General features: G+C 55.8%; 9 protein-coding genes across 9 annotated transcripts; 4 read left to right on the forward strand and 5 right to left on the reverse strand.

Moving 5' to 3' along the window:
- Positions 1–269: 269 nt before the first annotated feature.
- BU26DRAFT_9663 (kinase-like protein) lies at positions 270–2,518 on the forward strand. The gene has a single exon (XM_033836556.1). The coding sequence runs from the start codon at positions 435–437 to the stop codon at positions 2,430–2,432; it is 1,998 nt and encodes a 665-aa protein (XP_033690851.1). The 5' UTR covers positions 270–434; the 3' UTR covers positions 2,433–2,518.
- BU26DRAFT_598691 (uncharacterized protein) lies at positions 2,440–4,312 on the reverse strand. The gene is made up of 4 exons (XM_033835041.1): positions 4,051–4,312; positions 3,881–4,002; positions 3,668–3,824; positions 2,440–3,611 (listed from the first exon to the last, which is right to left on the reverse strand). The coding sequence occupies exons 1-4, from the start codon at positions 4,124–4,126 to the stop codon at positions 2,605–2,607; spliced, it is 1,362 nt and encodes a 453-aa protein (XP_033690852.1). The 5' UTR covers positions 4,127–4,312; the 3' UTR covers positions 2,440–2,604.
- A 123-nt stretch (positions 4,313–4,435) lies between these two features.
- BU26DRAFT_512799 (uncharacterized protein) lies at positions 4,436–8,846 on the forward strand. Its single transcript, XM_033827471.1, has 5 exons — positions 4,436–4,878; positions 4,936–5,207; positions 5,421–6,766; positions 6,820–6,942; positions 6,986–8,846. The coding sequence occupies exons 1-5, from the start codon at positions 4,594–4,596 to the stop codon at positions 8,728–8,730; spliced, it is 3,771 nt and encodes a 1,256-aa protein (XP_033690853.1). The 5' UTR covers positions 4,436–4,593; the 3' UTR covers positions 8,731–8,846.
- A 218-nt stretch (positions 8,847–9,064) lies between these two features.
- BU26DRAFT_557352 (mitochondrial carrier) lies at positions 9,065–10,126 on the forward strand (the record flags this gene model as incomplete). The annotated part of the gene is made up of 2 exons (XM_033832444.1): positions 9,065–9,101; positions 9,198–10,126. 2 exons carry the CDS (start codon positions 9,065–9,067, stop codon positions 10,124–10,126), a joined length of 966 nt encoding a protein of 321 aa, XP_033690854.1.
- Positions 10,127–10,209: 83 nt separating this feature from the next.
- Positions 10,210–11,288, reverse strand: BU26DRAFT_9868 (ubiquitin carboxyl-terminal hydrolase, family 1). Its single transcript, XM_033836573.1, has one exon. The coding sequence runs from the start codon at positions 11,160–11,162 to the stop codon at positions 10,377–10,379; it is 786 nt and encodes a 261-aa protein (XP_033690855.1). The 5' UTR covers positions 11,163–11,288; the 3' UTR covers positions 10,210–10,376.
- An 881-nt stretch (positions 11,289–12,169) lies between these two features.
- On the forward strand, positions 12,170–13,355 carry BU26DRAFT_512803 (uncharacterized protein; the record flags this gene model as incomplete). Its single annotated transcript, XM_033827472.1, has 1 exon — positions 12,170–13,355. A coding segment is annotated over exon 1 (1,114 nt), but the record flags the coding sequence as incomplete, so codon positions are not given.
- On the reverse strand, positions 13,100–14,266 carry BU26DRAFT_9804 (uncharacterized protein). Its single transcript, XM_033836570.1, has one exon. The coding sequence runs from the start codon at positions 14,117–14,119 to the stop codon at positions 13,394–13,396; it is 726 nt and encodes a 241-aa protein (XP_033690857.1). The 5' UTR covers positions 14,120–14,266; the 3' UTR covers positions 13,100–13,393.
- A 1,306-nt stretch (positions 14,267–15,572) lies between these two features.
- BU26DRAFT_557355 (uncharacterized protein) lies at positions 15,573–16,285 on the reverse strand (the record flags this gene model as incomplete). Its single annotated transcript, XM_033832445.1, has 2 exons — positions 15,573–16,111; positions 16,180–16,285. The coding sequence occupies 2 exons, from the start codon at positions 16,283–16,285 to the stop codon at positions 15,573–15,575; spliced, it is 645 nt and encodes a 214-aa protein (XP_033690858.1).
- A 303-nt stretch (positions 16,286–16,588) lies between these two features.
- On the reverse strand, positions 16,589–18,932 carry BU26DRAFT_9921 (tubulin-specific chaperone E). Its single transcript, XM_033836576.1, has 4 exons — positions 18,620–18,932; positions 18,079–18,565; positions 17,882–17,996; positions 16,589–17,834 (listed from the first exon to the last, which is right to left on the reverse strand). The coding sequence occupies exons 1-4, from the start codon at positions 18,789–18,791 to the stop codon at positions 16,833–16,835; spliced, it is 1,776 nt and encodes a 591-aa protein (XP_033690859.1). The 5' UTR covers positions 18,792–18,932; the 3' UTR covers positions 16,589–16,832.
- Between the last annotated feature and the right edge of the window lie 200 nt (positions 18,933–19,132).

Consider the following 19,132-nt stretch of genomic DNA (forward strand, 5'->3'; position numbering starts at 1 on the left):
ACGTCGCTGCTGCTCTCGACATCCAACCACTGCGTTGAACACCGCAAGCAACAGCCCTGCTACCGCCAAGGGTATTACTGGACACCGTCAATCTGGCTCAATTGAGGTCTTTCTGAGCTTGCTGCGCTCTTTTGCGGGATTTGGGGGCTTCACGCTGTGTCGCTTGCTGCTGCTTGAGACAACGCGCCTTGAACCGTCTTTGCTGTCAAGGGTCTGGAACACCGTCCGCCTATTTCAATTGAGCTCCCTTCGGGCTCGCAGCGCACATCTCAGGGTCTTTGACTGCGCACCGCTGCTGCTGAAGCCGGCACAGCTTGCACCATCTGAAGCAGCCCATTTGCCGTCTGGGGCCTGCCGAAAACACTCAAGAGGTTCAGAGATCTGCTTTTCTCGGGCTAGTCCATCACAAAAACGCACGCAGTTGCGCCGCCGACATGTCCTCTATGTTCTACAGGCCGGGTGACAGCTCCTCAAGCGGTGACGACTCGTCCGACGACCGCGAGGAGACCAGTGGCTCTGCGCAGGACAACTTACTCTCGAGGATTAACACATTGGACGCAGCTGAGCAATCTGCAGCACGGTCTGGAACGCAGTCACAGCAACAAATGCCGTCGGCCCGCCCAGCTGCCACCCCTGCTGACACCAGCCAGTTCCGCGACCTCTTGCTGCATACGCTCCTTGAGGAGAGGACTGCAGCGCAAATCGCAGAATCTCTGGGCAAGGATAAGTCCGACCCAGAAGTCCAGGCTCTTGCTCGGCAGACGTATCAAGACCTTGCAAGCCACTTATCCCAGGATGTCGACCATAGCTATGCTAGCGATGGGATGCGGTCTGCGCGCGCCGCTGCCCACGAAGGTATCACTCGATTCACCCAAGCTCATCTGAACGTCCTCACATCGGTGCCGGCCAATCCTGCGTCGACTGCTGGACCTTCTCAAGCCCTGGTAGCTCTTCCTATGAACCCGATGTCGCTTGAGGCACCTCACACGGCCTTGAGTCGTCTAGACCCTCAGCTTCCCTTCCTGTTACCATTTAAGGACCAGCCGGGTTTCTACAGTGACAGGTACGCGCGAGAGTTCGAAGAGCTTGGTGTTGTCGGCAAAGGTGGTTATGGCAAGGTTTACAAGGTCAAGCATAAGCTTGACAATCACTTCTACGCGGTCAAGAAAATCATGATAAGCGCCGCCAAGCTACAGAAGATCAAAGAAGGCGGACATCAAGAGATGGAGAGGCTGCTCGACGAAGTCCGGTCGCTCGCTCGCTTCGATCATGGCAACATCGTTCGGTACCACAATTGTTGGCTGGAGTTCACAGGCGGACCTACAGACTCGACTACGCAGCCCACGGCGAAAGCTATCCACCGCGATCGGCTTCTTAAAGATGCATCTTCGCCGACTTTCAGCACCAGCAATGCAGACGAGCTATACTCTGGCCTCAACAACCTGACCTTTGAGGAAGACTCCGGTGCGAACATTGTCTTCGAGGCGAGCGATGCCGGCGCAGGAGCCGAAGAGGTCAAGGGTGATGCGAGGACGACCAAGCGCAAGGATCGACGCGGAAGTCAAGCGACGATTGCCACCATCTCATCTACTAAATCTCTCATTACCAGCATCGAAGACGCGGTCGACAAAGAAGACGGAGATATCGAGACCATCCCAAGGACCCACGAACCAACCTTCGAAGGATCTGAAGACGCTTCCGAGAGCATAATGTCACATAGCGATATGCCCGCCCACCTCATCTCAGCACGCACGACCGGCCCAATCCTGACACTCAACGTCCAAATGTCCCTCTACAACACCAACCTAGCAGCATTCCTCTCCACCGAGCAAGATCCACCCACCCACTGCTTCCACCCCTGCATCTCGCTGGAGCTCCTCAGCAACATCATCTCAGGAGTGGAGTACCTCCACGAGCAGGGCGTCGTCCACCGCGACCTGAAGCCAGCCAACGTCTTCCTCTCGCTGAGCACCAGTCGCAGCCCGCCGGCGGGTTCGGTCGATCTGGCCAGCTGCGGGCCCTGCCCAGACCGCGGTTGCCTGCACGTCACGCCCAGGATTGGCGACTTCGGGCTGGTGGCTGCGCTGGGTGACAGCTGCCTCACTGATCCTACCTCTGCTAGGCCGGTAGGGACTGAGTTCTACCGGCCGCCGGGCGGGGGTAGGATCAGTGAGAAGCTGGATGTGTTTGCGCTGGGCGTGCTTGGGCTGGAGATGTTGGTGCGCTTTGGCACCAGGATGGAGAGGGTGCAGGCGCTCACTGAGCTCAGGCAGGGGCAGTTTCCGGTGGGCTTTGCCGCCAGCATTGGCGAGTTGGGCGGCAAGGTGCAGCAGCTGGTGGGGGATATGGTGCAGGCCGATGAGGATGCCAGGCCGGGGTGTGAGGCGGTGAGGAGGGAGATTGGGCGGATTGTGCATGGCATGAACGAGTAGGCGGTCTGCTCTTCTATGATACCCACACCTGTATAGTAGTGTACCGAGTAGCAATGGCCATCAACTAGAGCATCTGTCTACTTGTGTAGAGGCAGTGAAGCACATCAGGCTCCCTTTTCCAAAGTATTCAGTTCACCTATTGAAAGTCTACCAAAGCACTCCAGGCGCCCAGTTACCGATCTTCCTTATCCGGCTTCCTCCGCTGCCTAGTGGACTTCTTTCCTGCCGCCGCCGTATCATCCTCCTCCTCATCCCTCCCTTTTATCAGATCCTCATCCAGAGCCCATTCCTCGCGATCATACCAGTCCTCCCCGTCGCTCATCTCGCCAACATGGCCTTCTGCTTTCGCCCACTTGAAGACATCCTGGCGCATGCGCTCGCCTCGCATCATGCCTATGTATAGATCCGTGGCTACGCGCGCGATCTCCTCCTGTTTTTGTACATATGCCATGAGGAGCATGCGTGTTTCTTCGGCTTCGGCGGGCGGGAGGCCGAAATCGCGGTCGGGAAGGGAGCCCGTAGAGAACGAGAAGAGGGGGTGGACAGGGTTGACGACGCTGGAGGGAGAGGAAGGTGGGGAGGGCGTTGAGGCTGCTTGCGCTCGTGCGCGGGTCGTCATCCGGTGCGATGTCTGCTGGGACGCGGTTTCGGAGGCGTCGTCGGCGCCTGGAGAAGGCGGTCTCTCGCCGTTCTGCTGCAGTTTGTCCAAATCTATGCCATGAGATGTGCCGTTTATAGTAGGTTCAGCGCCGTTTTGCGGGTCTGTCTTCAGGTCGCCGTTGCTCCCCTCGGTCTTGGGCGGGGCACCGTTGCTCTGCCCCGCATCTTCCATTTCCACGTCTTGAGTGGCATTTGATGCATTCTGCGGCTGTGTATTATCCTCAGCCTCTGGGCGCTCTCCTTGGTTGGAGTCTCCGTTTGCTCTGCGACCATTGGTACCATTGGCCCAGCCGTCCTGGAATGGCTGACTTGCCATGGCGGCTAACGCAGCTGGTGCAAACGTAGAGTCGCCTTGGAGCTTCGTGAATAGGATTTTCGCTTGGGAAAGAGATGTCTGTTCCTTCCGCGAGATAGCTCCGGCCTCATTTGTCAAGTTCGTTAGATGCTTGGAGGTATAGGCTACGCTGTAGGAGGGGTGGTTCGGCAAATCGGCAGCGGAGGTCAAAGGCGCAAGGAGAGCTATTTCCAATTGTCAGTATTCCCCCGCCGGTTTAGGTTAATTTGGCTGTACGTACTCTCAAGGTGTATGTCGGCGTATGGATTCTCCTCCACAGTCGACAGATCGTCCTCATCTTCGTACTCGTCGCCAACCTCGACAATGTCGCCGTCGGGATCGTATCGCGGAGGGTTGCGTTGGAGGATGTATCTCTGGTAGCCCGCATGCTGGATTCTCTGTACCGGCCGACTCGTTAGCGTGGACCCTGAGAGGTAGGGTAGCGGAGGCGAACCTTCTTATATGGCCGGGGGTCCGACAGGAAGTCTGGGTCGCCGGAGCGGGTGTACTGCGCTTTGCGCTTTAGGCTTTGCTTCTGGTTGCTGTAGGGCGTCTCGGTCTCTTCGGACTCAGACGCTGCAGTGGTTAGCAATGACCTGACATAGGAAATTGAGCGACACTTACAATCCTCTGTCCGCACAAGCCTCCTCTTCATGGAGAAGATGGTGTCGACAATCTGCTGCTGCTGTGAACCTGCCATACTGACGACGGCCCTCTGACCAGCCCAGCGTAAGGTGGGCGGCGGTGTAATTCGCGCTGCGGATGAGGGGAGCTGAGGCGCTTGAAACGCGAGCGCTCTCGCTGAAATCGCGTGCAGTAGCGTAAGCGCGGGGGAGAGCTGAAGCGTGCCGGCGGACAGGTGGAGCGTGAGGAAGCGTGGTGATTGTGCGCGGAGCTGTCAAAGTACTGGGAGAGCGGAGAACCCTGGCAGAACGAAAGCACGTGCGCGTCGGCGGCGCCAGCGCGGAAATGCCGACATCATCGCGAGCCCACATGCTTCCCGGTAGCAGTGCTCCCAGGTAGCTCAGCCCTTTGTGGACAATGCGCCCTTCCGCGTAACAATATTTCCTCCAGAGCATTGATACGCTTCCGCGACGTCAGGTCCTCCTATATCATCAGTCTCAGTCCTACTCGACCTTCATGGAGAGGTAGCTCGCGCCCGCAGCTATGGAAGCGTATCCGCCCGAATACGTCCTCCACAATCTGCCCTTCGTGGTACTTTCTGGCCTGGCAGTCAAACAAGAGCCTGAACCGCCCCGACCCCTCCGCGATGTCCTGCCCGGCCGAGCAGTTACCACCATCAGCTCCGAGCTGCCCCCCGTATCTGGCGAACGCGCGAACCAGCTGCTCCAGGAGTTCTTGAGCTATGACGGAACAGAGGCGCCGTGGAACACGCGTGGGCTAAGTCGCCGAGGAAACTTGTCTGGCTTCAGAATACGGGCAGTAGGGAGGGTAGGTCAGGCGCCTGGAATGTATAATATGTGCCAATCAAATGCTCATGGTCGTTAGGACTTCCAATTTCCCCCAAAGAAAGCTGATGCTCCCACCACCTCCGAGACTACCCCTCCTGGTAGCCCCACGATAGCTGCCGCGACATCATGGGTCCTTCATTCTCCCATATCGCCGCTATCGCCTGGCTCCTCCATCTTCCCGGATGGAGTCATGGCGCCGTCGTGGGTAGCGAAGCACCAGGACTACATTCCCTCGGTGTTCATATCCTTCTTCGATTTCGGCACAGACCCGATCACGAATAGTCTGCATGACAATCAGCTGAAGACAGAGTACGTAATACTGTGGTACAGGTGCTGGACAGTCCGAGTTCCGAGAATCTGTTGAAATCATTTGGGCAAGGCTCTTAACGGCAAGAAGGCCGGAAGTATACAAGTTCCCATCCGGATGGCCTCAACAGATAGCGCGGACGGACTCAGTATTGCGACCTTAATTCCTCTATCCCTCTGTATTAATAGCTACGCTAACACTTAAGCCACCTCCAGGATCAACAAGGTCAAAGTTCAGATCCAGAAGTCAGACAATCGCACGAGATACGCCGTAGTACTATTGAGCGACAAATCGATTTTAGAGGCACCCGATATCGACGACCGTTTGAATACAATACGGCGAGCTACCGGCCTTGATCACAAGATGCTATATTTTCTACCGCCTAGCTCCCAGGTCGAGCAGCGTTCATTTGTACAGTCTGTTCTATCAACTCTGCAACCTGTCTGCGTCGAGTACTACAGAGACCTTACGAAGCATGCACGGCGGAAGAAGGGAAGGGGTACGATCCCTCCGCCCACCGCTCCGCCTACTAGAGGTACCTCTCAAACGCTATCGCATCCTGGCTGGGCAATACGGTATGATTTCAAGCTAGGTGTCTTCGCCGAGTTCCGGCAGGAGATGGATGCAGCGCAGAGACACTATAATATCGCCCTGGATGCTTTGTTCGGTCCTGAAGGCCTGTTTGAGACCACTGCAAGTTGGTCGCCTAGGTGGGAGGAAATACGACTACTAGCGGATGCCATCGCCCTCCGGCACATCCGCTGTCAGCTGTGGAACAACTACCCGACTTCGGCAGTACAGACCTGGCTCAAGTACAAGACAAAGCTTAAGGATGTATTGGATCGGCGTGGGAAAGGGACATCGAACTATGGGTGGGAAGCTTGGGAGTCGACCTGGGCCGAAGCCATGGCGCAAGTCATACAGCGCACTAAGCTAGAGGTCTTTAGGATAACGCAGCCTATCTCCGACGCGGATCCCTTGGTCGATGGCGTGAATCCAATCTTCGCCCCACCTGAGAAGCAGTTCCCGATAGGCGAACGGTTACCGCCCTGGGAGCTTCTCCACCATGCGGGCTATTGGTATAAACTCTCCGCCGATCATGCAAAGAGAAGGTATCTTCTGGCCAGGGAGATTCCCGAGGAAGACCGCACGCCGCCAGGAATGTCACCTGCGACGAAAGTCTCCCATAGGAACCAGATCTACGACCATTATCTTGTTCCTGAACCTCACGTGGAGTTCCCTCTGCAAGGTGCGCCTGGAGGTTTTGAGCACTGGAAGGATATTGCAGGAAAATTGCATGCTGCAATCACCGAGTTCGAAATCCGTGGGCAGCCTCGAAAAGCCCACCAGCTGCAGCTAGAGGCGGCCAGGACACTACTACACATGAAGAGATTCACCGAAGCTTTCAAAGTGCTACGACCATTATGGGAGACTATGGCGTGGCGACGCGAAGGCTGGTGGAACCTTGCCTCGGAGGTGCTTTGGGGTCTTCATGAATGCTCTCTTCATGTTCGCAATGCTGAAACGTACGTCGCCACTGAATGGGAGCTCTATTCGCGAGGTCAGTATCGGTGTCCTCATTGATATCCAGTATAATTTTCTAACCGTTCTTAGTTTTTGGCGGCAAGGTAAGATACAGGCATGACTTGATGGCGTGCTTAGATTCATTTCCACGAGAGAGTTCTTCCAACGAAAAGGTCACTGTCGCCCTTAATACTAGCGACTTCGTCTCCTTCTGTATGGCCCCCGAACCTACGCAAGGACTAGGCTGACGATACAGTGTCTGTCACATTTACATTTGAGAAAGGCGAAGGCAACGTGGGCGAGCCACTTCTATCACAGATAGCCGTCACCTCAACAGCAAGACAAGGCTCAGCTCCGATAACCTTATCTAGCTTAGCTTTCCAATTCGAAGGCTGCTTGAGCGAGGTCCATTTGACCCATGACGCGGAGGCTTCTATGTCGGAGCCTGAGTCTCAACTCCACCAATGCGTCCTCGACGAACATACACCCTTGGCGCCGTCCGAACAGAAACCCCGCTGGGCTGGAAGCGCCGACCTAACGATACACCCGGGCCAGACGAAGGTTTACAGTTTTCCCATCATCTTCCGAGAAGCTGGTGATGTGGAAACTATCGGCAATGTCCTTAGGATAGACACAAATCGCTTTGATCTCGCCTGCTCAGATGGTAACATGGAAAGCGAGACTCCACCGTCGTGGTGGCTCAAGTCTGGACCCAAACTCAAGTCAAGAAAGCTTAATAGGCTCTCTGGAACACTTGTCAAGGTGCTCCCCAAACCTCCAAAAATGGAGATACGGCTTCCTAATCTTCGTGATCATTACTACACGGACGAGCCCGTCAAACTTACGATCGAGGTTTGGAACGGGGAAGAGGAGGATACCGAGGCTGTTCTTGAGGTGAGATTATTGGGCCGATCGAAAGATACCCTAGGATATTCCTGGGTTGATCGGGATGCTTCCTCACCTATGAAAGAAGTACTTCCCGCGCTGGACGATTCTACCGATGTCGATCTTCCGGGCCATGTGGTGGGCCGTCTTGCACCAAGCGAGAAAACTATGGAGAAGATTCGTTTCAATGCGCCTATAGAGCCGTCGGACTACGCCTTGGAAGTCAAAGTCCTCTACCACCTCCTCAGCGACCGTGACATACCCATCTCCAAGACCATGATCGCTGATCTCATCTTCATTGGACCTTTCGAGACGAGCTACGAACTTACGCCCCGAGTGCATCCTGATCCATGGCCCAGCTACTTCGAGCTTGGGGACGCCGAAAGCAAGCCTCATGCAGACTCAATCGATGCATTCGGCATTGCGCAAAAGTGGCATCTGAGGGCAAAGGTTGCATCTTTCGCCGAAGAGGTGCTTCTCGTGAAAGATCTTGCCGTCGAGATTCACTCTGTTCATGGAGGTGCAACATGCGACGTAGCACGGGAGTTCGACACTGTCGACGTGTCTATGCAGCCTTCGGAGATCAACGAGTGGTCGTTCTGTATAGACTGCCGGAAGATTAACCTGGAAGAACGTCGGGCAACAGCACTTGACACGACTCTAAATGTCCTGTGGCAGCGATACGGCGATCCAGGCAATCCTGTGGTCATGACAAGCCTCCCTATACCTCGCATACACATTCCCAGCAGCGAGCCTCGCGTGCTGGCAACGGCTCTACACTCGGCTTCAGTCAGCGGCCTCGTCTACATGGATTACACGCTTGAGAACCCAACTATACATTTCCTCACCTTCGAATTGAGCATGGAAGCTAGTGAGGAATTTGGGTTCGGTGGACCTAAGCTTCGTACTTTGCAGCTTCTGCCGATGAGCAGGCAGACTGTCCGATACAACATCTTCCCCCTAGCGACTGGTGCTTGGATTACGCCACAGCTGCGAGTAGTGGATCGCTATTTCAACAAGACTCTAAAAGTGCAGCCTACAGATGGGTTGCAGTTGGATAAGAAAGGTGTGAGCGTGTGGATTCCGGGTGACGAGCGAGGAGGGCCGAAGGAGTGAGGACGGGGTTTCGTAGGCTGTGTGTGCTCTGCTTGGTAGCAGAAGCTGAGCGCCTTCACGACCTAGAATAGCTTGGTAGCATAATGCTATGTGACAAAGCCGTAAGTCGGCGGAAAGATGATCGTATCCGGCCAACGTCGGGATCCCGAGCGCCCGGTCACTCGGGTCGTCGCGGCTCTCAATGAAGAACGTCATCCAAATTCTCCGCGCGTGTTTGTCAAAGCGCAGCGAGCGCGAACTTTCACTCACCTGAGACTTTTCTGCTCAACACCATGCAGCTGCACCTTCTTGCTCGGCATCCTTCATAGCAATTCCTCAAATTGACCGTGCGGCAATGTCAGATGGCTCGACGTCGCGCGCGTCGTCCTCCTGTGAGTCTGCTTCTGCTGGAGGAGCCGCATAAGCCTCTCTTAGCTGCATCATGACTATGCGAAGGGGTTCGGACGCCATGCTGACAGCTTGAGGAGTTCATTTCTTCGCCGGGCTAAGCTCAGGCATCCTCTCCGCCGTCCTCCTCCAGCCTGCCGATCTCCTCAAGACCCGCGTGCAGCAATCGCACCAGAACACGCTCCTCGCAACGATCAAGTCGATAGCCAGCGGACCACAGCCCATACGCCAGTTCTGGAGGGGTACACTACCCAGCACATTACGCACAGGATTCGGGTCCGCGATATACTTCTCCAGCCTCAATGCGCTGCGACGGAGGGCAGCACGCGCGGCGTTACTCAAAGCTGGTGACCGCGCAAGAGCGAGGGATGGGCATTCGAGTTCGCTGCCAAAGCTCAGCAATACGGCGAATCTGGCTACGGGCGCGGTGGCGCGAACATGGGCGGGTTTCCTAATGATGCCGATCACGGTGCTGAAGGTGCGGTACGAGAGTAACTTGTACTCTTACTCGTCGCTGTTCTCAGCATCAAGAGATATTTTCCGCAGGGAAGGGCTGAAGGGCTTCTTCGCTGGTTTTGGCGCGACGGCCGTGCGCGACGCGCCGTATGCGGGCCTCTACGTGCTTTTCTACGAGCAGTCGAAGAAACGACTCTCGCGCCTCGCCAACAAAATCGAAGAAAAGTCCGGCGCGAGCTCGACCAGACTGTCCTCCAGTACCTCAGCGGGTATAAACTTCTTCTCGGGAATTGCTGCAGCGGGCTTGGGCACCTCGGTCACGAACCCGTTCGACGCGATCAAGACGCGGATACAGCTGATGCCGGATCGCTATCACAACATGATACATGCGGCCAAGAAGATGCTGGCAGAGGACGGAGTCAGGAGTCTGTTTGACGGGCTGGGGATCAGGATTGCAAGGAAGGCGATGAGCTCTGCGCTTGCGTGGACGGTGTATGAGGAGCTAATACGGAGGGCCGAGGGACGGTGGAGAGCGGTGGAGGAGACAGTGTAAGAGTACGGAATGAACGAAGGGTTGTACGATATGGATCGGACAGGCGTTACGGGAGGATTTGCGCACTCTGCGCGGCTGGGTACTTTTACTCTCCTCGTAGCGTTTACCGCTCGGGCTTCAAGGGGCTTTGGAGCGTTTAGATGGTCGTTATAGGGCTCATCGCTCAGCATCACTTCTAAACCGGAGGTTTTCACACTTGCACGCAAAGGGCTCAGTCCAGCGGGAAAGAGTGAGTAGGCACTCGACGAAATCATGGGAGCGGAGAGACGTCCCCTCCTGGTCTCCTCGCCAATGCAACCACGCTAAACCCCAAGTTCCCATCCGCAGCCCTCATGAATCTCCTCACTCCTCTCTCCAACGACGCCTCGCTCAGCATATCCTCCCTCTCCCGCATCTCCCCGCGATCGATAGGCCCGTCCGAGCTGCCCTCTAATTCCCACAGGTGGCCATCCCGTCCCTTCACAAAGGCTAGAAAATGGTGTTCGCAAGGGTCCTCTGCTCTAGGTGCTGTCGTATCCCCCAGTCTCGCAGCCCGCATATGGGCCCTCTCCAGTTCCTCGCTCGCATGCAGCATGTCTGCCCTCGGCCGGGGCTTCAATGGCGCGGCTTGCTGGAGCAACCGCCCCAGCGTTGACCCCTCCCGCACAAACTCCCTCGCCTCCCCGTTCGCTACTGCATGGAGCAATGCCATCAGCCCGCACGCGTTGTTAATTGTCTGGCGGAACCACATCACGGGCTCCTCGTCCCCGCACTTGTCATAGGTTAAGCTGTCCAAGCCGTCCTCGACGCTGGGCGTGCCGTCTATAGCACGCACAGTGTGATACGGGGGCGCGGGCGTGATGAAGATTAGCGCGAGCGCGGGGCGGGGAACGAGTGAAAGGAGATCGGGGTCGTCGAGGCTGTAGACATCGTGGAAGCAGAGTTCGGCGGAGATGCCGAGGTCGTGGATGAGGGAGGTGAAGACTGAGGGGTTGTTCTCGAGGGGGATGAAGGCTTTCTGGCCGGACGGGGAGACGTGGACGCCGTCTGTTGGCATGGGTACTGCTGATTCAAGTTTGACTGACTGACTGACTGAGACTGTAGTGGGCTTTTTATTTTGCTAGGAGGGATGATGTGCTTGTTTGTTTCTTTCTTTCTGCGGGGGGCCAGGCAGCTGCTGCGAGATCGATGTCCCTACCTAGGTACCACCCTACCAACCGAATACCGGTACAGTACTCAGGCCTCATCCCGGCTTCGTCATCAGGTTTCTGCGCTGAGTTGGCAGAGCGCGTCATGGGGATCCCAGTCGGATGATTAGATTGGGGTTTGCGAGAGAGCCTACTGCGGCACTGCTGCGAGTTGGACACAGTGGTTTACGAGACGTGTCTGCCGCAGAGAACAGTTTGCTGCTGCACGTCGCAAGATGTCAGACCAGAGTAGTGGCCCGGTCGGCGGCGCGAGCCGGCGAGGGGCAGCGCGGGGCTGAAGAGGCTGTGCGGCGCACGCGGTGAGGACGAAGGAGTCTAGTAGCCGTGTTCGGGGAAGCGCCGCTGCGGTCACAAGGCGCGAGCAAGCAGCGCCTCACCGGCTGCTCTGACCGACCGAGTTGCCCGTGTCGTGGCCCAGTTCTCGCGTGCGCGCAGCCTTCTGCGGCTCCCGTTGGGCAGAAAGCGCTGCTGCTTTGCCTTGGATCGTGCCCGCCGCGCAATGACGTAGCCGCCGCCCCTGCCGACCAAGAAGCCGCCCACCGCACCACCAAGCCCCAAGCATATCCACGCCACTTCACCGACCTGCGCCCGAGAGAAGTGGACAGTCATCAGCCCTCCTTCCTTGCCTGCAGGCCACTCTAGATAAACCCAGCCTGCGCGCCCCGCCGCCAGACCCTCAACCTTCTCCCTACCCACCTTGTTCCGTGCACTCCGGCAGAACTCATTCTTCGTTGCGACAGCCCACCGTCCCCAGTGTCACTCCACTAGATTACTCGAGTAATCGGTACGCGCCCCCGCCCTCACTTTGCGATGTATCCTCTCGTTAACTCTTGGCGCAGAACGACCGAATCGCCGACAAACACCTGCTTTGCTGCTAGCACCTCTGCGATCAAAAAATCCTGCCGTGCTGCGGGGCTGAGTGCGCACCATGTCCGACTACACCTACGAGGACCGCCCGCGGCGCCACCGCGGCGTCCGGGAGCGCGAGCCTGAGTATGTAGAGACGACCTACGTCGAGCGCGGCGGCCGAGGCGCCCCAGTGCGCGACCTCGTCTACCGCCCAGCCCGCGAGGACAGCATCGAGGACATTCCGCGCGACTTCCCGCCGCCGGGCGCCGAATTCAGGCAGACCAAGTACCGTGAGAGCTACGAGCCGCCGCGCCGCGCCCGCTCGGCGCGCGGCGACCACTATGACGACGACTACTACTACCGCGGACGCCGTGGCCCCCGTGAGCCGGACTACTACTCTGACGAGTACGAGCGGCCCAAGCGCCACCGTCGCAAGTCCATCGTCGACAATGTCAAGGAGATTGGCGAGGGCCTTGGTCTTGGGGGCGTCGTTGCCGCAGTCACTGGAAAGAGCCGCTCCCGCTCCCGACACCGGAAAGATCGCGGCTATGACAGCGATCGATACGCAGACCGTGGATACTACGACGACCGTCGCAGCCGCCGCTATAGCGACAGCTCCAGCGACCGGAGCCGAAGCCGACATGGGGGGAAGAGCGACAAGAAGTGGGAGCAGGCCGCCAAAGCCGCTCTGGTTGCCGGGGCCGTCGAAGCCTTCCGCAGCCGCAAAACTCCCGGTCCCTGGACTGGCGAGAAGGGCCAGCGAATTGCCACTGCTGCCCTTGGTGCCGCCGGTATCGACAGCCTTGTAGACAAGAACCCAGAGAAGCACGGCAAGCGACACGTTGCCGAAGCCGCCCTCGGTGGCCTTCTCGCAAACCGTGTTGCCAATGGTCCTCGCTCCCGATCTCGCGATGGTAGCCCTTCCGGATCCCGCTCGCGCTCTCGATCCAGGTCTCTCTTCAGTCGCTCCCGATCCCGTGGACGCTCTGCTTCTCGTGGCCGTGATGGAGGTGGTGGTGGCGACGCTCTTGGCAAACTCGCTGGTGGTGGAGCAATTCTCGCAGCAGGCAAAGCCCTATACGACCGCGTGCGTTCAAAGTCGCGCTCCAGGCGTGATCGCTCCCGCAGCGCAGACAGCGCCGACAGCTACGACCCGCCTTCCCGACGCCATCGCGCACACAGCCGAGGCCGCAGTATGGACGACACCTATTCCAACTCCCGCGGAGCTAACTCAGATCGCAGAGTAGCTGCGAGAGCAGGCGCAGGCGCAGGCGCATTGAGCGCGCAGGGCGCATCGAAGAGGGACGGCAGCGCCGACTCTGAATCCTCGACGGACATGGAGGAAAAGCGCAAGAAGCTGAGAGGTAAGGAACTTCTTACTGCCGGGTTGGCCACGGTCGCGACGATCCACGCCGCCCACGGCGTCTACTCGTCCATGGTAGCGTCGGAAAAGCGGCGCAAGCTGGTATCCGAGGGTGAAATGACACCTGAAGAAGCTCGCAAGCGCAAGTCGAAGAACATGCTCCAGGATGCTGCAGCAGTCGGTATCGCAGCTCTGGGAATCAAATCGGCCTTCTCGGAGTGGAAAGAGATGAACGAGCAGAGGCACAGCGTCAAAGAACTGGAGCAGCGGCGCCGCAAGAGGAGGAAGGCGCGCGAACGCCGCGAGAGGGAGGCCCGGCAGAATGCCCTTAATGGACTTGGTCAGAATGGTCAGGCTAATCCGTATGCCTATCCTGTAGCTGCACAACCCTACCCGACAATGTATGCCGATGCGAACCCATATGGCGCTGTCCCGCCGCCGCCTATTGGGGCACCACCGGGTGCGCGATATTGATAGACTGGATTTCTTCTCTCTTTTGGTTGCTTCCTTTCCTTGGCCAGGGTATCTACCTTTTGAGCGGTTTCTCTTCTCTTTCTTTGCCTTCTTCCTTCGACGAGAGAAAATGGAGAACATGGTGGATGGTGGAACTTTTGGTTTATATCTCTTTCTTCCTCAGATGGATTCCCTTCATCTTTTGGTGTGTCTTATCCAGTTGCTGGGAAACCCTTTCCCGTCCGTTCGTTTTGGAATCTTGACGGCCCTGTCTTTTTTCCTCACACGAAGCGAAGATCATGTCAACATTCTTGGATGATGCGGGGGTAATTCGGAAGGTATACCACTACTTGCTCAAATGATGGTTTGCTAGGAGTTTTTTTTAACGATGTTATGAATTCAATGAGATAGATTGGTTCTCTAGTCAAGTCGTCTTTATATATTGTGTGTGATTTGAGTTTTCTTTGTTTGGAGTGACGTGTGTGACTGGGCTGTTATGCGTGGAATGCTTGGCACTCGGGCGGGAGAGCAGGCAGCGCGGTATTTTGAAAACTTTGAGTAGCTTTTGGATGAGCGAGGGGTCGGTATATGAGGGATTAGGGGCGGGTATGGACTGCGCTGCCAGAGTAGTGAAAGTAGAGTGGAGTGAAGCACTTCATTCATGCTCTCCCTTCTGCTTTCTGCGCTGACCGACGGAGAAGCGAGCTGATCAGACGTTTCGAAACTTGGTCGTCTTGCTTGATTGCATCGCTATATGTATGCAATGAATGGTATGGTGCCCTTCCTTCCTTCGTCACCCTTACTTATATCTTGAATCAGAACTAGGACTGGGAATGTAGGGAGTGGGCTCTGGGTGAGAAGGGAAGGGGAAGGGGAAGGGGAAGGGGAGGGGGATTTTAGGCGGGCGGCGGTGTTTGCATTAGATTGGCAGAGTGCGTGGGTAGGAGGAGAGAGGGAGTGGGTTTGGTGGGTGGGTGGTCGGGTAGGTAGGTATTGTAGGTAGTTATGTCGGATAGATTGTTGGGGGGGCGGGGGGAGGGTGGAGGATTGTGTTTTGCTTTTAGAGGATGGATGAATGATGAGTTTTGTAACGCTATAGGCTGAAGCAAGGTTGGATATTGTGTGCAAGAAGCTGAGGTGGTGTAAGTACTATATTGCATTGCCCTTTGAAAAGGGAAGAAACCGGGAAGATGAAATCGATTGGTTGATTGATTGAGTCGCAAACCTACCTTGGTATATGGGTTATGCTAACTATTTAACAACAAAGCAGAGCTTCTGCCTACGCACGAACGGACTTAAAGGACGGGAAAATAAGGATATGAGAACAGGGTACTATAGAGCTATAGGGAGGGAGTATAAGTTGATAGAAAAGAACGATGGTTAACCGTTAGATGGAGTCTCCAGACTCATCAGTGCAGCATCCATCCTACATTATCAAGCAACTTGTCTCTGAGTTATACTGAGGACGTCTGCAAACCAGCACATGCAGCCCATCGTCTGCTTGGAAACCGTCTCCTACCCCACTATACTCTCGCATATCGTCTACGCCCTCTTCGTCCATGGGCGCGCCCTCCTCTTGCGCGCCGTTCTCCAGTCAATCGACCTGCTCCTCGTAGTCGTTATGATCCTCGCCCTTCCCCATAGTGAGCTGCCGCATCCCGTCGGTGACACCATTTGCATATCCCGGCAGCGCTGGAGGAGCAGGTGGACCCCTTCTGGCAGCCTCCTCGGCCGCCCTCTTCAACGCTGCTTCCTGAGCAGCGTTTGTTTCTGTACCGTCGGGCCTAACCCACAGGCCGTTCTGATACTTGTACATGTTATCCGCGCCCGCCCAGTAGTAGTATTGCCTCCGGTGCGGATCCCACTCCCACTTTGCGCTACCCTCGGCTTGTTGTTCCGGCGGGATCATGCCGAGTCGCCGGAGCTCTTCTTCCATGTGGTCGTATACCTTATTCTGAGCGCGGTATACCGCTTCCCAGCTCCAACTTCGGAAATTCTCCACGATGTCGTCCACCTCCTTAATAAGCGATAGTGCGATGCCTCTGAGCTGAATGCCCTCGTAGAAGCGTTGGAGCACGCCGAAGTCCTTGACGACGTTTTTTATCTTATCTTGCCTCTCGCGGAAATATCGGGCTAGAATAATGCGGGCCTTAATTTCTCTGGCTTTCTGATGCTGAGAACGGCCTGCAGGAGGCACTTACCTTGTGAACTAGACGCGCGGTAATCAATCATGTATATTACAAGGTCCAGATGGAGTAGCCCGTACGCGATTCCGATGCCAGCATTGACGCGTTCGGGGGCACTCATAGTTGCAGTTCAAATTCTTTGGTCGCTCTGTGGGCTGAGGAGGGTGATAAAGCCCGAATGATGAGGGATAGGCGGGAGTCGGAGCTCGAACAAGGTATCCTAGCCGCGCGCAGAGGCTATCATCGCGGTTAAATGCGCCTTTTGTAAGGCGGCAATGAGAGAGGAGTTGGGCATCAAACTATGTGTGGCGCTACCTTTGAAGTTAGCTTCAGCCTGCTACACCTATCTTTGCATGCTCGCTTGCACTCACCGGTGAGGGGTCAGCATCCCTCCACTAGGCATGGCAACCCGCCCTCTCTCAACCTCGTAGTAGATGGCACTCTCTAGCAAGAAGGTGCATGCAGTTCTCTAATGAACCACGGGTGGATAGGGCGAGTCGGAAAGAGTACAACGCAAAAGCTGAAGTCAACCGATAGCTGTTACATATAAAGGCATGCCGTCGAACATATCCATCCGCATCATATAGTAAGAAAATGAGGAGGTCCTCATACCCTGCCAATTGATACCACGAAAGATGCTTCGTGTTCTAGATATCCTGTCCTCCGTCTTACCTTTCTTCGATTCTAACCGTAGCTTCCATGCCCTCGATCCATGTTCCCACCGACCTGGTTCCCGGGATGATCTCCACTTCTCTCATGATGCTATTGAGCGCAGGCTTCTCCTCTTCAACGTCGCTTTCAGAGTCCCAGTCTTCCTCGTCGATGTCTTCGGCACGAGGGGCATGCATCCAGTCCCCCGTTTCCCAGATCAATCTGCACTTCATGGGTTTGATGTCGAAGTGCTTGCTCACCATGCCGAGCAGCGTGTACGCAGTGAAGCTCACTGGAATCTCTGTCTCGAAATGTTTCCCTCCTGCGCTGTAGAACTTGATACGGATAAGGCGAGCGGCGAGCGAGTTTGGGTTGATTTGGTTCGCGTGGTGGTGGAACACTGGCTCGCCATATTCTTCGCAGAGATATGCGTAGCGCGGATGTGAGGCTAGAATTTGTGCTTCGAGGTTTTCGGAAGCGAAGCTGACTTCCTTCGCTATGAGCGAGAGATAGTACGATTCTGCGTTGAGCCGTTCTTTGGGGGTGATAGGAGAGTAGTTGAGTGTTTTGAGGTTTGCGAGTCGTGCTAGTGTGAGCATGTATCCGTCTTCTGCGGTAAGAGCGCGGCCATCGGGCGTCTGGAGGTTCTGGTACAGAGGGTTGTGGGAAACGCGGAGGGAAGTTAGACCGGGGAATATAGTTTCGAGGGCGTCGATGAAAGGCCAGGTTGTTATTTCGTTGTACGAGAGGTCGACTTCGGTTACCGTGAGCGAGAATATAGGAGGAGTTAAGCCAGAAGCGGTGGTTGATGATATTTTGTTGGATTTGAGGATTAGGCGCTGGAGGTGTGGGAGATTGCAAAGTGGGGAGAGGGAGGACAGGGCGAAGATGAGGTTGTCCTCGAGCGAGAGGTCCGTTATTATAGACAGAGGGATATCCTCCGGCGAAAGGGTGGTGTATAGGTTAGAAGAGGCGACTAGACTCGTGAGAGTGGGGAAGAGGTGGGTTATACGGGCGAGCTGAGATAGCGTTAGTTCCAAATTATGGAGGTGTTGAGGACCCGTACCTCTTCCCACGTTAGGAGCGTGCTCTCAAGTTTGAGAGATTTGATGTTAGCGAATGCTTTTTGGCACCTTGCCTTTTCAGCGTTGGTTAGGGTTGTGTCGCGGAAGCGATTGCCACTAAGAATGATTTAGCATGTACTTTGCACGATCTTGGGATCGTTCTCAGTAGCCTCGATGTTCTCTGAAAGGGAGGGCGTACTCTGCTCTTAAGCTTTTCAGCTTCTCTAGCTGTTCGCAAATCGACGCAATTTCCCTCCACTCCTCGAATAAGTTCCGGCTGAGATCGAGCTCGATAGCTTTCGGGCAAGCATCCTTGACATCGGTCAAGCCTTCATCCCAAGCATCATGTCCCTCTTTCAATCTGGCAAGCGGCCTCGCCATGCGCAGCCCATCTAGAATAACGATCCGCAGCTCACTCAGTTCAGCGAGCTGCTTGCGAATCTTATCAAAGCCCACTTCTTCCACCTCTTTCCCGCTAATCCGGATGGGCTGGTTCAGTCTGGCCAATGGATCTTTCTTCTTGTTAGAACTGTCGCCTTCCTGGGTGATGAAGACGATATGGACATCCGGATCTTCGACATCATCTGAAGCGTACTTTGCTTTCAAGGCTTCCACGAAAGACCGTGGAATGTCTGGTTTGCGTGTTGGGCGGATAAAGGAGCCAGCTGTGGGGTACCTGCTCAAACCTACGGAGCTGTTAGTCTGCCCGAACCCACATGGTGAAGAGGAGTATATGTTACAATCGAAGTATCTGATGCCTCCATTTTCGCCAGAGTGCTTCCCTCGGGTGGGGTCGTCCCATTCCACGCCTAGCCACTCCCCCTTGGTACCCTTGACTTCTCCACGATATCGGACCGTGCAAAGCTGGCCATCGTAAGAAAGACGCTTGCCGATATAGAACTCCGCGTCCATGTGTGTGCGGTCTGGTTTGTGTGGACAGCCAAATTGCTAGATTTCAATCGCTGCTCGTTGGGGTGCTGCCTCGGCGATAATAGAATACAAGTTCCAGCCGGGTCGAAATTCAAGGATCAGTACACGCAGATTGGGCGTCGGATGTTCTGTTGTTGAGATGGAACCGCTAATTCACGGTGCAGATGCCTGAATCACGTGCTGCCAAGGCGCGCTAAAGCTCTCACTAGCGCGGTTCCTGGCGGTGGCTAACAATTTCTGGACGACATCACTCCAACCCCCAGCACCACTACAACTACCTGTATCACTCCGGCCTCAGTTTACAGGGTAGAAACAACACGCCA

The sequence above is a fragment of the Trematosphaeria pertusa genome (assembly GCF_010094035.1).
Source record: "Trematosphaeria pertusa strain CBS 122368 unplaced genomic scaffold BU26scaffold_1, whole genome shotgun sequence".
Lineage (NCBI taxonomy): Eukaryota > Fungi > Ascomycota > Dothideomycetes > Pleosporales > Trematosphaeriaceae > Trematosphaeria > Trematosphaeria pertusa.